We start from the raw sequence: 13,506 nt of genomic DNA on the forward strand, positions 1-13,506 counted from the left end.
AGAAAAAGCGAGCCACCATCAGCAAGCAAAAGTGGAATTGCTGTAAATCAATCACTCGTGGCGACTGCACGGTGAGCATCTGCGTGCATGTGGATCTATTTATCTCTAGCACTTAAACGGATGTGGAGAGGAAGAGATATTCTGTACTAGAAAAATGCAGACTACATTACTTTTTTTTTTATTCTCCTTGCCCTTTTCCAAGGAAAAACATAAGCATGAGTAACGTTAGCTCTGCACACTTTCCTTGGTGCAAATGAGATGCTGTCCCAGCACTGTTGTTTCTCGTCCTGTGTCGAGTCATGCAGTGTAGATACTTTATCCTGCCTGTGTCTCTGCTGTAAGACCACAGATCATGTTATCACTTTACAAATATAGCATATTAGTACATCTGGAAGGCTAGTCACGCTGTGGGGTTCAAACAGGTCTGGCTGGCCATGAGCTATGCTGCTGCTATAAACAACCTCAGTGTCCCAAATTGAATAACCGCAGAGCACACTCGGGAGCTCTGGACAATCGTGTTCTTTAGTAGTAGGTAAGTGACAGTTTTGCTGATTATTGTGTTTCTTCAGATGTGTGGGGTCAAGGTTGGAAATAGCAGAGAAAGTGAGAAGTCATTATCAAGTCTTCGTTGCTGCTACCATGCTGTGGATTTTTAAATGATAATGTATATGGGAAAAATAGCTGAATCATGGAGCGTTAGTCCAAAGTGGTGCGTTTGCTGCATACCTTTAAAGATAGTAAGATTCATCCCATATATAGTTCCTCTAAGTAGATTTACACTCATGACAAATCCAAACTTTATAATTTAGGAAAGCTTTCAAGACTCACTCCATGACTCAGTTGTAATAAACCCTCGCAAGGACATATGCTGGTGTGAGAATGATTTTCAATAAAAAAATGGTTGGAGAAGTTGGTCATTTATCTTTGTTGTCTGTCAAAATTTAGAGTGGAATTTAAGAAGAGTTATAGAACTTCAGTTTCTGAAGGCCACTTACAGCTAATCTAACTGGTATAGAAAATCTAGCCTGCTAAATCTTTTGTGAACAGAACCTATCATTTAAAGTCAAATATTGTCATTATTGTTGTTGCTGTTGCTACCATAAGTATTTATGTGCTGTCTATCACTGACATGTTACTTTCTCTAGGCTAAAAGGTACTGACCAGCTCTCTTCCTCTCAACAGTAGCTCAGTGAACACCATTTCGAGGATCAGTGATGGATGATAATGCCCATTAGCTGAAGAAGCAGATCCTACCAAAGAGTTTCATCCACTTTGCTTTTCTCAGACAGAAGGTGAAGGTAGGGAATTATTCCAAGGAGGACATCCAGCTACCCATGCCACCTGTGTCTACTATCCACAGGCATGGAAAGGTTTTGCAGGAAAGGCTAAAGACACGGTTGTGGTAACAGAAGAGAGTGATAAAATACGGCTGCCACCTCATGACTCTGTGGTGGGGTTTGGACCATTTGAGCTAAAATAACTTCGCTGCTGGAGTAGTTGAAAGCAGCATCTTCTCTTGCTTATCTAAATTGTGTGCCATATCTTCTTAAATCACAGAATTTGTCTGCTTATGAACTGGCTATGAGCATTTTACTCAACGTACGAGTAAAATTATCTTGTATCAAAACTGGAAAAAGGGCTAGGAGGCTTGATGCCGTGGGTCAGACGTAGGCTTTTGTTCTCCTTCTGCAGTAGAGGAAGATGCAGGTGATAGGACTGGATTTTCACATCTGTCCATGGAAAATGGACCCTGGGGAGCAAAAGGAAATGACCAAAATTTTGAGGGCCTTTTTGGCTAGTTTCAGTTAGGACAGGGAGCCTAAAATAACATTTATGATGCTGTTATCCACATAGATAACTTCAGAGGCTGGACCCTGTACACAAAAGGTAACAGTAGTAGCCTCACTTCCTGGGGATGGTCCAGGTCCATTAACCTTAAGACAAATGAGAATAAGTCAATGAAATGTTGCGCTAAAAAAATGGATGGCATAAAACAGGTCTGAGAAACCTGAGACTGTAATTTTATGCTTAATTAAGATTATCTAACTGTATATGGAAGTCTCCATGTTTTGTTCAGTGGCACTGAGTGCAATTTTATTTGCCATGGGTCTTCGTATATGAGTAATGAAGTGGGGTTTCTCTAAACATTTCTTAGCACACCCTTGACCTTTCCCAGGACTCGTCTACTGCTTAAGACGATTGTTTGCAGCTGCTGACTACAGCTACACTCATAGACTCAACCACCTTTAAAAATATGTAATACACTTTTGAGCTTACTGTTTTTCGTTTGACAAGAAGCAGGCTTAAAATACATGCACATTTCAAACACATCAGCCCTCTCTCAATCTTATGAGAATTAGATATTTCTTCAGCAACGCCCAGTGAAAAAAAAAAAAGAATGGATTTATGTCGCAGACGTCAGTCCAGTGTTTCATTAGCTTCATTGTCAGTGGAAGAATCACTTTGAATAATTAGTCAGCTTACTGAAGTGCTAGGGGAATACATCTGTAATAAATCCCCTTGCACATGTAACATCTATCATGCTTGATGGCAAACATATTAGTGCTACAAGAGTTGAGGAAGTATAAGGAATATTGTAATTCAGCTGCTAATTAATCCATAATTAAAGACCTAATTAATGAATAACCCTGTGAAAAATTGTCTAAAAATCAAGATGTGAAGACTGCAGTGATAAAGAGGAATCTTGTTTGTGAGACTTGTTAATTTACATCCAGAATAGGAACTGATTAATGAAAAGTGTCAGTAAGACATTGTGCTGCAGCACTGGACAAAGAGAAATGTGCATATAAAACTGTGAGGAAACCAAGCTCAGCCTCTGCATATCTATATTCACATATCTTTTTAATTTTATGATGTTCATAGTTATTTCTACCTGAAGTATAAGGAGTAGGTTAAGAAAAAACATATTTGTTCTCTTAGCTGTGGTATGTAAACAATACAAAAGTTATTTATTTGTGTGTGAAGGACACTAATGTCAGATTCTGTTCCTCAATGCCTCTTTTATGAAATAGCTAAAGCAGAAAACTCAAAAAGAACTTGATTCATCAGAGCATTCAGGATTAAGCCCCATGATATGCAAAGACACTAATTTCTGAAATTAACCTCAGTGAAACCTGGACTAATTAATAGCTTGAAAGTGTCACTGTCTGTCTCTGTCTGTTTATCTAGGAGCCGGCTGGCTGAGACTGTGCTCTTGAGAGAGCAGGAGGGAACATTTCAAACTCCTAAAACATCTGGGCTTATGTCCAGGTGTCGGGACTGCTTTCTCCAGCCCTGGAGCAGCTTGTCCCTTTCCTCTTCTATTTATTCCACGGCGCAGCTGCATTTGCTGGATCTCTGTGGACCCAGGCCTTCAGGGGGGCACCCGCTGTGATCCATAGCATTGCCCTGCCCGCGTGCTCCCCAGGACCCAGCCATTGCATGCACACATATATGATCAGAAGCACAATCTAACTTGGATCCCTGACCCGAAACTCTGACTGTCAAATCTGCACATTCGGCAAGTCTAGCGACAGACAAAGCAGCCAAACTAGTGGGGAGGATAATTCCCTGCTGGTGTAAAACCACAAGAGATTGTTACTGGCAGCAAGACTAGGTAGGGAAGAGAAGCTTCCTCCTTGCAGCTCTCTTCTGCTCCCTAAGTGGCACAGGGAAGCACTACCCCACTTACAAGCTGTGCACAGTTAGCACAATATAGTTGTATACTATGAACATTGTCATCATTTCTATTGCTCTTTCAATCACAGCATGTTTCTGTAATTTAATCTTTCCTTGATAACACAAAAAATTTGTTCAGTTGCTATCCAAATGTCAGATTTTCTTTGAATTATTTAAAGACTTGTGAGATAAATGACTTGATCATTCTGAAGCACAGCGTGAGTGAGCTTATTTCCTAAGAAATTATTTGCAGGATTGGTAGGAAATATGTTCACCCACATTTCCCCCTATGTAATCCTGCCAGTAATATTCATAAGATTGCAGCAGATCTCCCACAGTGGTTATCTGAAAGAAAAAGGACCCAGGTGAATGAGGCTGTTAAACAAATTGAAGAAACCAAAACATTAATAATTTTGTAACTCATGTAAAGCAGCAAAGGAAAGCACACACAGTGCTGTTTTGAGAGCAACCAGGCCCCCTGTGTACTCAGGAGGGCTGTAATGGAGACTAATATTGGCTGTGTCTCTAGTATCAAAACTATGTTGGACATCTTCCAGACTCAAGAGAAGACACAGGTCTTGTTCTACAGAATACACTGTGCACAGGCAAGTTGGCCAGCATTAACACTGATGCCAGCTATGTTCAGAAGAGACTAGACTGTAGTATAATAAAGGCAATATAATTTTGGCTTATGACTGGCTGTATCCAAACCACCCCAGACAAGACAGAGATAATGTTGGTAAACAGGGAGGAACTGTAGAAGCGTTGGTACAGTTGAAGGCCACAGTCATCATATCTAAGAACACTTCACCCTTGTGCACCAATACTTTCCAAAGACGACCTTGCCTTGTCTTTAATCTTTTGTAGTATGCTCCTCAGTGCATCTATACATTGATACATCTCAGATGCTAAGATGAGAGCAGAAAGGCTGCAAACTGTTCATTTGATGAAGCTGCTGATTTGAAGAGCACTTCTCTGTGGAAGGCCTTCTGTCTGGAATGCAGTGTTACTTTCAGCTTATGTATCCTTAAACAGTTTGCTTCTCAAAGATCAGGCAGACAATGGCATCTTGTGATGCAAGTACAGGTAACTGAAACGAAACTCCTTCAGCATTAAACACCAGGAGCTGCCAAAAGGCGGTCCATTTTAAAACCCAGTTGCCTGATTGTTCCTCCATATCCCAGGCTGGTTACACTTCCAGATGTATTGCAACTCATCATTTCCCCCTTTTTATTGAGCCTGGGGGGGGGAAGAGTCAAATGTCTGCTCTGGGTTCAGAGGCCAAGTGGGAACTAATACAAGTAAGTGTTCATGAGGTCCTGTCTGCTGTCGAATATGGCAGTGGAAACACCTGACAGGTCTGTGGCAGAGCTGTAAACAAGGGATGCAGATATCAGTAGCTGAAGGGAGCAAGGGTATTTAAGGGGTAGCATACTAAATCTCTCTAGTTTTACTGGTGGGTTGACATCGTGTGAAGTATGCATATCTTTGTAGCAACAATACGAATAACAATAAATAGAAAATCCTGAAGATTATAGACATTACGAGGCAGACATCTTCTTTTTTGTTCTGCAGTTTTTCAACACTTTACCAAATAGATTCTGGTCTAGTGCTCCTGGGTACTCCTACTATTTAAAGAAGAGAGTCGAAAGTAGATGCTAGAGAACTGACTGCATACCTTTAGGTGAATTTATATGATAAAATAAAATAAACGACAATATAAATGATAAAATAAAAATAATCCATGCAGATACTTAAGCAGATGCTTTTACTAGCAATAACATTTGGCATTAATGTTATGGCATTTCAATGAAAACATATAATGAGTATTATCACTAAGATTTTGCTATTTTTGCCCCATAATCCTCCAAATGCTTAGGGGTGTCAATATCCTTATACACATAAGGACTGTGTTAGATTTTACTAGGCCTATTTATATATAAGGTTAAATGAATAAAATTTTTGCAAGATTGTAAAGGAACAGTGTTGTCTTCTTTTTAAGACTGGAAATCTCACAGAAGTGTCTGTAAAGGTATACGTCCCTGCATGCAGGTATAGCTCATGGCAGTCAGAGCCCTAAATCCAAATACTGATAGCAAAAGAGTGCTCTTAATGTGAGCAAGAGCTTCTTCTTCACTTCAGCTGGCCCAAAGGGGTGATGGATTGTTAAATTCACCTGGAAAGAAGTAAAGATGGATTTCAGTGTTGAGATGGGGTCTGCGGTACGGCAAGGTTGAGAGAGTTGCTTAGGACAGTTGCTTCTAAGGTGCTCTAGTGAAGGCATAGGACTCAGGAGCGGTGAAACTGAGAAAAGTTTGTAGGTTGTAGTATCTGGGACTGAAAGTATAGCCCTGAGGAGAAATATGAATTTGTGGTTTAGAATGTAGAGAGGGGAAATGCTAGTTATAAAGATTCTTATGAGTCCTGTGTTGATGAAAACTGGGACAAGGTTGCAGATGACCTAACCTGCTAGTGGAGAAAAAGAAGATGTTGCGAAGGCCATGGAGTTCAAATGGATTCTTTTTTTTAAGATAAGTGGTTGTTTTTTTTTTTCTTCTCCCTCATCTTATGAAAAGTATAAAGAGAGAGAGGGAGTGAAGCAAAGGGAGACTTCTGTCTTCTGCCATTAGTACAATTTTCTCTGGTTAGAAAATCTAGTATTACTTTGCCAACTAATGCAAATTCTTATTATCAAAAAAGCTCTTTTTTATTGTAGAATTAATTACTTAAAATATGTATGACTTAAAAATATTGTCTTAAATGTAATATGTAGCTGCTTATGAAGGCAAAATCTTGCAATCATTTAAAATAAAGAAATGTATCCTGAATAGCCAGTTTGTTTCTGAGCTAACCATTATGGGAAAGATAAGAAATCAGACTGACTTCCCAGTATGTTGCCTTTTAAGGATATAGATTAAGGCCTTGTAGATTACTTCTTGGGAGGTGTAAATGGCTAGGGATAAGATTATTTGCTTCCATAGACACACACAACTATTTTCTCCACAAGTGATTCTCTTGTAAATGACATCTTTGCCTTCTCTTTATGTTCCTGAATCCCTTTTCTCCTGGAAAGCACTGTGCTTTCGTTATCACACATTACTAAAGAGCCTTGCTTTTGTGATCTATTTCACTAATAACTCATAAGACTGAATGAGTGTTATGACCATGCATCATCTAAGAAAGGTGTGCTGATGATCTACAGTGTAATTTAGATGTATATGTCACCCAAGGAAGATGGCATTAAGCTGCAAACTCAGTGTAGTTATGAATTAGGGCCTTGCAGATGCAGGGGATAGTTGCTTTTGAGGTCAGGACTTGTCCTTAATGAAAGCAAGGTTGCCTGTTTCTTGGGTGAGAAATAACTTGAGTATGGTTTTTGTTTTTAACTTACTGCCCTATTAGTGAATCAGGTAAACCTCACAAGTACGACCAAGGCTTGTCCTTAACGAGCATGTGTAAGTATGGGGTGTGAAAAGAGCAATGCTGAATTGCAAAAGGATGGGTAAATTGGAAGAGGAAAGGGGCTGAAGTATGTGTAGATTTGGGTGAATAACCATGTGACTGCTTTGAGCAATGCAGTTGAACTAGGTGACCCCCAGAGGCCCTTTCCAGCCTTCCTGGTTCTGTGATTTCTGACAATGGGTAAAATGCTAATAGTGATTACCTGTGAAGAGCCAAAGTATGGGAGGGAACACAGGTGTGGAATGCCAGTTGAAGGGAAGAAGTTAGAAAGAAGCCTATAATGAGGCATTTCTTTACCCAAATGTAACTTTCCACCTGTGAGTACTAATAGATGATAGCGTTGGGTTTTCTTGTGCAGGCCTAACCTGATGATTGGAAGACAGCAACTGCTGTATGTGAACTTGAACAGATACAGCCCTATGTATTTCTAGAAATGGAAATTATTATTTCCAGCTGCCACTTCTGTCACAAATTCTTGCCATGCATGAGTAAGCATCCCGAAGAACCTACACTTAGGATCAGATAAGTCTAGCTTCTGCCAGCTTGCCAGGTGCTCTTTTCTGGGCAACATCTCATCATCAGGAAAATGATGGTGTCTGAACTTTGGGAAATATACATTCTGCCATCATGCTTGATACTTCATGTCCATTTTTTGGACTTGGATATGGGGTAAAGCAACAGCCCTGTGAGGGTTGTTGGGTGACCTTTTTGGAGCTGCAGATAGCAACAAAGTTTCATGTTTGTCCTGATGAATATTTCTAAAGCCTTAGCCACCCTGTGATCTGATCAGGATTTATGGCTTTGCTCCTTCTGAAGAGATTAGTCCTGAGGAGTTATGATGGGCACCTCTCATGTCCCACCCACCTTCCTCTGCTTGGTTTTACCGATGAAGAAAAGCCCTGATGCATTGCAGCCTAATCCAATACGTGGATGAAAGCTGCACGAACTTTTCCAACCTGAGTGTCTAATAAATCAGTGTCTCAATAAAGAACAGATGACTTAACCTGGGAGACAGGAAGGTGGGGAACAAGTCAAGGAAATAGAGTACTTTCACAGTTTATTTAGACTTTGTGTTGATTAAGGCCATCTAGTTCCAACAGAGGTCAAGTGTCCAGCTGCCACTTCACTGTCTCTCAGCAATTCAGCTCCTGCAATAGTCCTTCTACCAAAACACACTGCTATGAATTGGTCTATTAAAATGAATTAGATCCTGTAGAGTGACTGCTGGTCTGCAGCTACTGTGAGGGAGAAGTCCTTGTCACTGGGTTTCTTGATTTGGGCAGTAGAGGAGAATGTTTTATTTTATGCAGTAAACAGTTTCCTGTAAATTATTGGTGAATATGTTTGAGAAGGGTACAGCTGATTATAGATAAACCTTTCCACTGAGAATAAGGTCACCATTCTCATTACACTGCTATTAATGCGGTTTTGACTTGGCTGTTGTCAGCAGACTGCTCGGAACTACCTTTGCCTCGTTGTTAGTGCTTGTAAAGATAAACAAGCAATAGGAGCAGCTTTATGAACAGCAAAAGTAGCAGTTCATATAAACATCCTAAGATACAGAAGACTATTTCATAGAAAAATACTGGTTTCTGACTAGTCTCCGTAAGAGTGTTTCTTACTGAGATGGCGAGGTGGACAGGCAGGAACGTTTCCTCTTGTTGTACCTATGCATAATCCATTTTAGTCTATGACGTGCATTTTCCAGAGGACATGAGGGTGTTTTGCTGACTCAGAAGAAATTATTCCTTTATGTGTTACGTATTATAGAGAAACGTATAGGTGAAAGGGGGTGAAAGACAAAAGGGACAGTTACAAAGTTACAAGAGAAAAAACGCAGAGGAGAGAGTAATTTCCCCCTTCCTCCTCAATATTGTAATAGAAGGACAGATAATAAATAGCCCCAGTTGACAGATGTAGAGCTTGGAAAAAACCATCACAGTAAGGTCTGAGGAAAAAGTAATAGATACAAGCTTGAAAACACCCAGTAAAGGAACGGGCAGATTGCTTTTTAAATGATCAGTAGATGGTCCTCCAGGGTTTTCTTTTCTTCTTTTTTCTTTTCTTTTTTCTTTTCTATTTTCTTTTCTTTTTTCTTTTCTTTTTTCTTTTCTTTTTTCTTTTCTTTTTTCTTTTCTTTTTTCTTTTCTTTTTTCTTTTCTTTTCTTTTCTTTTCTTTTCTTTTCTTTTCTTTTCTTTTCTTTTCTTTTCTTTTCTTTTCTTTTCTTTTCTTTTCTTTTCTTTTCTTTTCTTTTCTTTTCTTTTCTTTTCTTTTCTTTCTTTTCTTTCCTTTCCTTTCCTTTCCTTTCCTTTCCTTTCCTTTCTCTTTCCTTTCTCTTTCCTTTCTCTTTCCTTTCTCTTTCCTTTCTCTTTCCTTTCTCTTTCCTTTCTCTTTCCTTTCTCTTTCCTTTCTCTTTCCTTTCTCTTTCCTTTCTCTTTCCTTTCTCTTTCCTTTCTCTTTCCTTTCTCTTTCCTTTCCTCTTCTCTCTTCTCTTCTCTCTTCTCTTTTCTCTTCTCTCTTCTCTTCTCTCTTCTCTTCTCTCTTCTCTCTTCTCTCTTCTCTCTTCTCTCTTCTCTCTTCTCTCTTCTCTCTTCTCTCTTCTCTCTTCTCTTCTCTCTTCTCTCTTCTCTCTTCTCTCTTCTCCCTTCCCTCCTCCCTTCCCTCCTCCCTTCCCTCCTCCCTTCCCTTCCCTTCCCTTCCCTTCCCTTCCCTTCCCTTCCCTTCCCTTCCCTTCCCTTCCCTTCCCTTCCCTTCCCTTCCCTTCCCTTCCCTTCCCTTCCCTTCCCTTCCCTTCCCTTCCCTTCCCTTCCCTTCCCTTCCCTTCCCTTCCCTTCCCTTCCCTTCCCTTCCCTTCCCTTCCCTTCCCTTCCCTCCCCTCCCCTCCCCTCCCCTCCCCTCCCCTCCCCTCCCCTCCCCTCCCCTCCCCTCCCCTCCCCTCCCCTCCCCTCTTATGAATGGTAAAATAAATGTGGTACCTAATGAACTCTCAAGCAAAGTTTAAGTAACTGATTTTTCCTTTTCTCTGCTTTTATCTGGTAGAAGCAATTATTTTTAAAAAGCTTTGAACTTTGTTTTATAAGACTTGGTTGCAGTGGATCAGCAGCAAAGAAGTAAGCATGACAGAAGTCCTCTGTAAATGATCTAGCTGCATTTCATGAAAACCAGTGTATTGTGATGATTGTACCCTGACCAGTGACTCCAAGCAAGGGAGTACAGTTTTACCTACTTGATCAAGATTTGTATCTGTACTTGCCTTAGTGATTTAGTAGGTGATTTATTTCCTTTGTTGGTAGTGAACCATTGCTAGAGTTTAGTAAGGAACACTATGTTGCCAGTCACGCTGTGTTTCACAAGATGTAAATCTGAGGTCTTCATCTTTTGTGGTTGTTAAGGATACCACAGCATGGCTTTTTCCATGAGTAAAAAGAAGGTAGCATTCGTATTAGGTCAAGCTCAAGCACCATGCCTGCTAAAGGAAATGAGAGATTTGTCATGGGCTTCAGGAGGGGCAAGGTTCCTGCAAGAAGTTTCTGTGGTTTTAACTAAATATGGAAAGCTTGGCAAGTTAGGGTCCAGTTCAGCTCAGTTCTTAACTGCAAGGGATGTAATACATTGATACTAAGCCTTCAATTGTTGCAAGGTAATTCTATGCATACTAATAAATGGGGACCATGTGTTCTCAAACCTTATGTCTCTCTGACTTAGGTTAAGTTTTCATTGTATGTTACAGGGCTGGTCTTTCAATACCTTTCACAAGGCATTGCTATGCAAACACTGGAAATTCTCAAATTCCAGTAGAACACGATAGCTTGGATGCATAAAGATCAATACAAGAGAAGCTAAGATAAAATGCTTTTGCATGATTTACAATGAATGTAATGGTGGAATTCAGGATCCTCAGGGCAGCAACCTCACTACCCTGGGCTTCAGGAGAGCAGCCTTTGGCCTCTTCAGGGATCTGCTTGGTAGAATACCATGGGACAAAGCCCTGGAAGGAAGAGGGGCCCAAGACAGCTGGCTAATATTCAAGGGTCACCTTCTCCAAGCAATGCATCCCAACAAAGAGGAAGTCAGGCAAAAACACCAAGAGGCCCCCGTGGATGAACAAGGAGCTCCTGGGCAAAGTCAAACACAAAAAGAAAGCCTACAGAGGGTGGAAGCAAGGGCAGGTAGCCTGGGAAGAATACAGAGAAACTGTCTTAACAGCCAGGGATCAGGTTAGGAAAGCCAAAGCCCTGACAGAAATTAGTCTGGCCAGGGATGTCAAGGACAACAAGAAAAGCTTCTATAGGTAGGTTAGTGAGAAAAGGAGGACGAGGGAAAATGTGGGTCCCCTCCGGAATGAAACGGGTGACCTGGTTACCCAGGATATGGACAAGACTGAGGTACTCAATGACTTCTTTGCCTCAGCCTTCACTGGCAAATCCTTGAGCCACACTGCCCAGGTCACAGAAGGCAGGGACTGGGAGAATGCAGAACCACCCACTGTAGGAGAAGATCAGGTTCGAGAATATCTAAGGAACCTGAAGGTGCACAAGTCCATGGGACCTGATGAGATGCATCTGCGGGTCCTGAGGGAATTGGCACATGAAGTGGCCAGGCCACTGGCCATCATATTTGAGAAGTCCTGGCAGTCCAGCAAAGTTCCCACCGACTGGAAGAGGGGGAACATAACCCCCATTTTTAAGAAGGGTAAAAAGGAAGACCCAGGGAACTACAGGCTGCTCAGTCTCACCTCCGTGCCTGGCAACATTATGGAACAGACCCTCCTGGAGACTATGCTCAGGCACACGGAAAATAAGGAGGTGATTGGTGACAGCCAACACAGCTTAACTAAGGGCAAATCGTGCCTGACAAACTGGGTGGCCTTCTATGATGGGGTTACAGCGTCCGTGGATAAGGGAAGGGCAGCTGATGTCATCTACCTGGACTTGTGCAAGGCATTTGACACTGTCCCACACAACATCCTTGTGTCTAAATTGGAAAGACATGGATTTGATGGATGGACCACACGGTGGATAAGGAACTGGCTGGACAGTCGCACTCAAAGAGTTGTGGTTAACGGCTCAATGTCCAAGTGGAGAACGGTGACGAGTGGCGCTCCTCAGGGGTCGGTACTGGGACCAGCACTGTTCAACATCTTTGTCGGTGACATGGACAGTGGGATCGAGTGCACCCTCAGCAAGTTTGCCGATGACACCAAGCTGTATGGTGTGGTCGACACGCTGGAGGGAAGGGTTGCCATCCAGAGGGACCTGGACAGGCTGGAGAGGTGGGCCCGTGTGAACCACATGAAGTTCAGCAAGGCCAAGTGCAAGGTCCTGCATGTGGGTTGGCACAATCTCAAGCACAGCTGTAGACTGGGTGAGGAATGGATTGAAAGCAGCCCCGAGGAGAAGGACTTGGGGGTATTGATTGATGAGAAGCTCAGCATGAGCCTGCAGTGTGCGCTTGCAGCCCAGAAAGCCAACCGTGTCCTGGGCTGCATCAAAAGAAGTGTGACCAGCAGGTCAAGGGAGGTGATCCTGCCCCTCTACTCCCCTCTGGTGAGACCCCACCTGGAGTACTGCGTCCAGCTCTGGGGGCCCCAGTACAGGAGAGACATTGAGCTGTTGGAGCGAGTCCAGAGGAGGGCCACAAAGATGACCAGAGGGCTGGAGCACCTCTCCTGTGAGGACAGGCTGAGACAGTTGAGGTGTTCAGCCTGGAGAAGGCTCTGGAGAGATCTAATGGCAGCTTACCAGTTCCTGAAGGGACCTACAGGAAAGATGGTGAAGGACTGTTTATCAAGGGAGTGTAGTGACAGGACAAGGGGTAATGGGTTTAAGCTGAAGGAGGATCAATTTAGATTAGATGTTAGAAATAAATTCTTTACTGTGAGGGCGGTGAGGCACTGGAACAGGTTGCCCAGAGAAGCTGTAGATGCCCCATCCCTGGAAGTGTTCAAGGCCAGGCTGGATGGGGCTTTGGGCAACGTGGTCTAGTGGAGGGTGTCCCTGCCCATGGCAGGGGGGGTTGGATCTAGATGATCTTTGAGGTCCCTTCCAACCCAAACCATTCTATGATCCTATGATTCTATGAATAAATTCTTTATGAGCTCTCATTTTAATATTAGTTATATAAATCGTTAAAAAACAAAGTCTTTAAAGTTATATTCATCAGTGTTACTTAATCAAATTAGTATTTCTTTGCAAATGTGTCTTTATCTTGGACAGGGAAAAGTGCAAGGATTACAAAAATTTCAACATTTAGGTGTTACCATGGATTTTATGTAGAAGTCAATTGTATGCTACACTGATTACTGCCAGCACAAAACTCTAGAGGAATTAGGTAAGGTGGAAAGCATACTATGTTAATATTTCTTA

The 13,506-nt window shown here is 41.9% G+C and overlaps 1 protein-coding gene across 5 annotated transcripts in view; it reads left to right on the top strand.

Moving 5' to 3' along the window:
• The first annotated feature begins 422 nt into the window (after nt 1-422).
• Nucleotides 423-13,506, top strand: part of LRRC2 (leucine rich repeat containing 2) — a 71,376-nt gene continuing 58,292 nt past the window's right edge. The window contains exons 1-3 of one of the 5 annotated variants that reach the window (XM_054809716.1): nt 432-532; nt 1,183-1,298; nt 4,546-4,764. In XM_054809716.1, the coding sequence (XP_054665691.1) occupies nt 4,753-4,764 (12 nt within the window). In that variant the 5' untranslated portion in view covers nt 432-532; nt 1,183-1,298; nt 4,546-4,752. Of the gene's footprint in view, nt 533-1,145; nt 1,299-4,545; nt 4,765-13,356; nt 13,472-13,506 lie in introns of all 5 variants that reach the window. The other 4 variants (XM_054809719.1, XM_054809717.1, XM_054809718.1 and 1 more) reach the window with 4 other exon arrangements.

The sequence above is a fragment of the Grus americana genome, chromosome Z (genome assembly GCF_028858705.1).
Source record: "Grus americana isolate bGruAme1 chromosome Z, bGruAme1.mat, whole genome shotgun sequence".
NCBI classification, from domain to species: Eukaryota; Metazoa; Chordata; class Aves; order Gruiformes; family Gruidae; genus Grus; species Grus americana.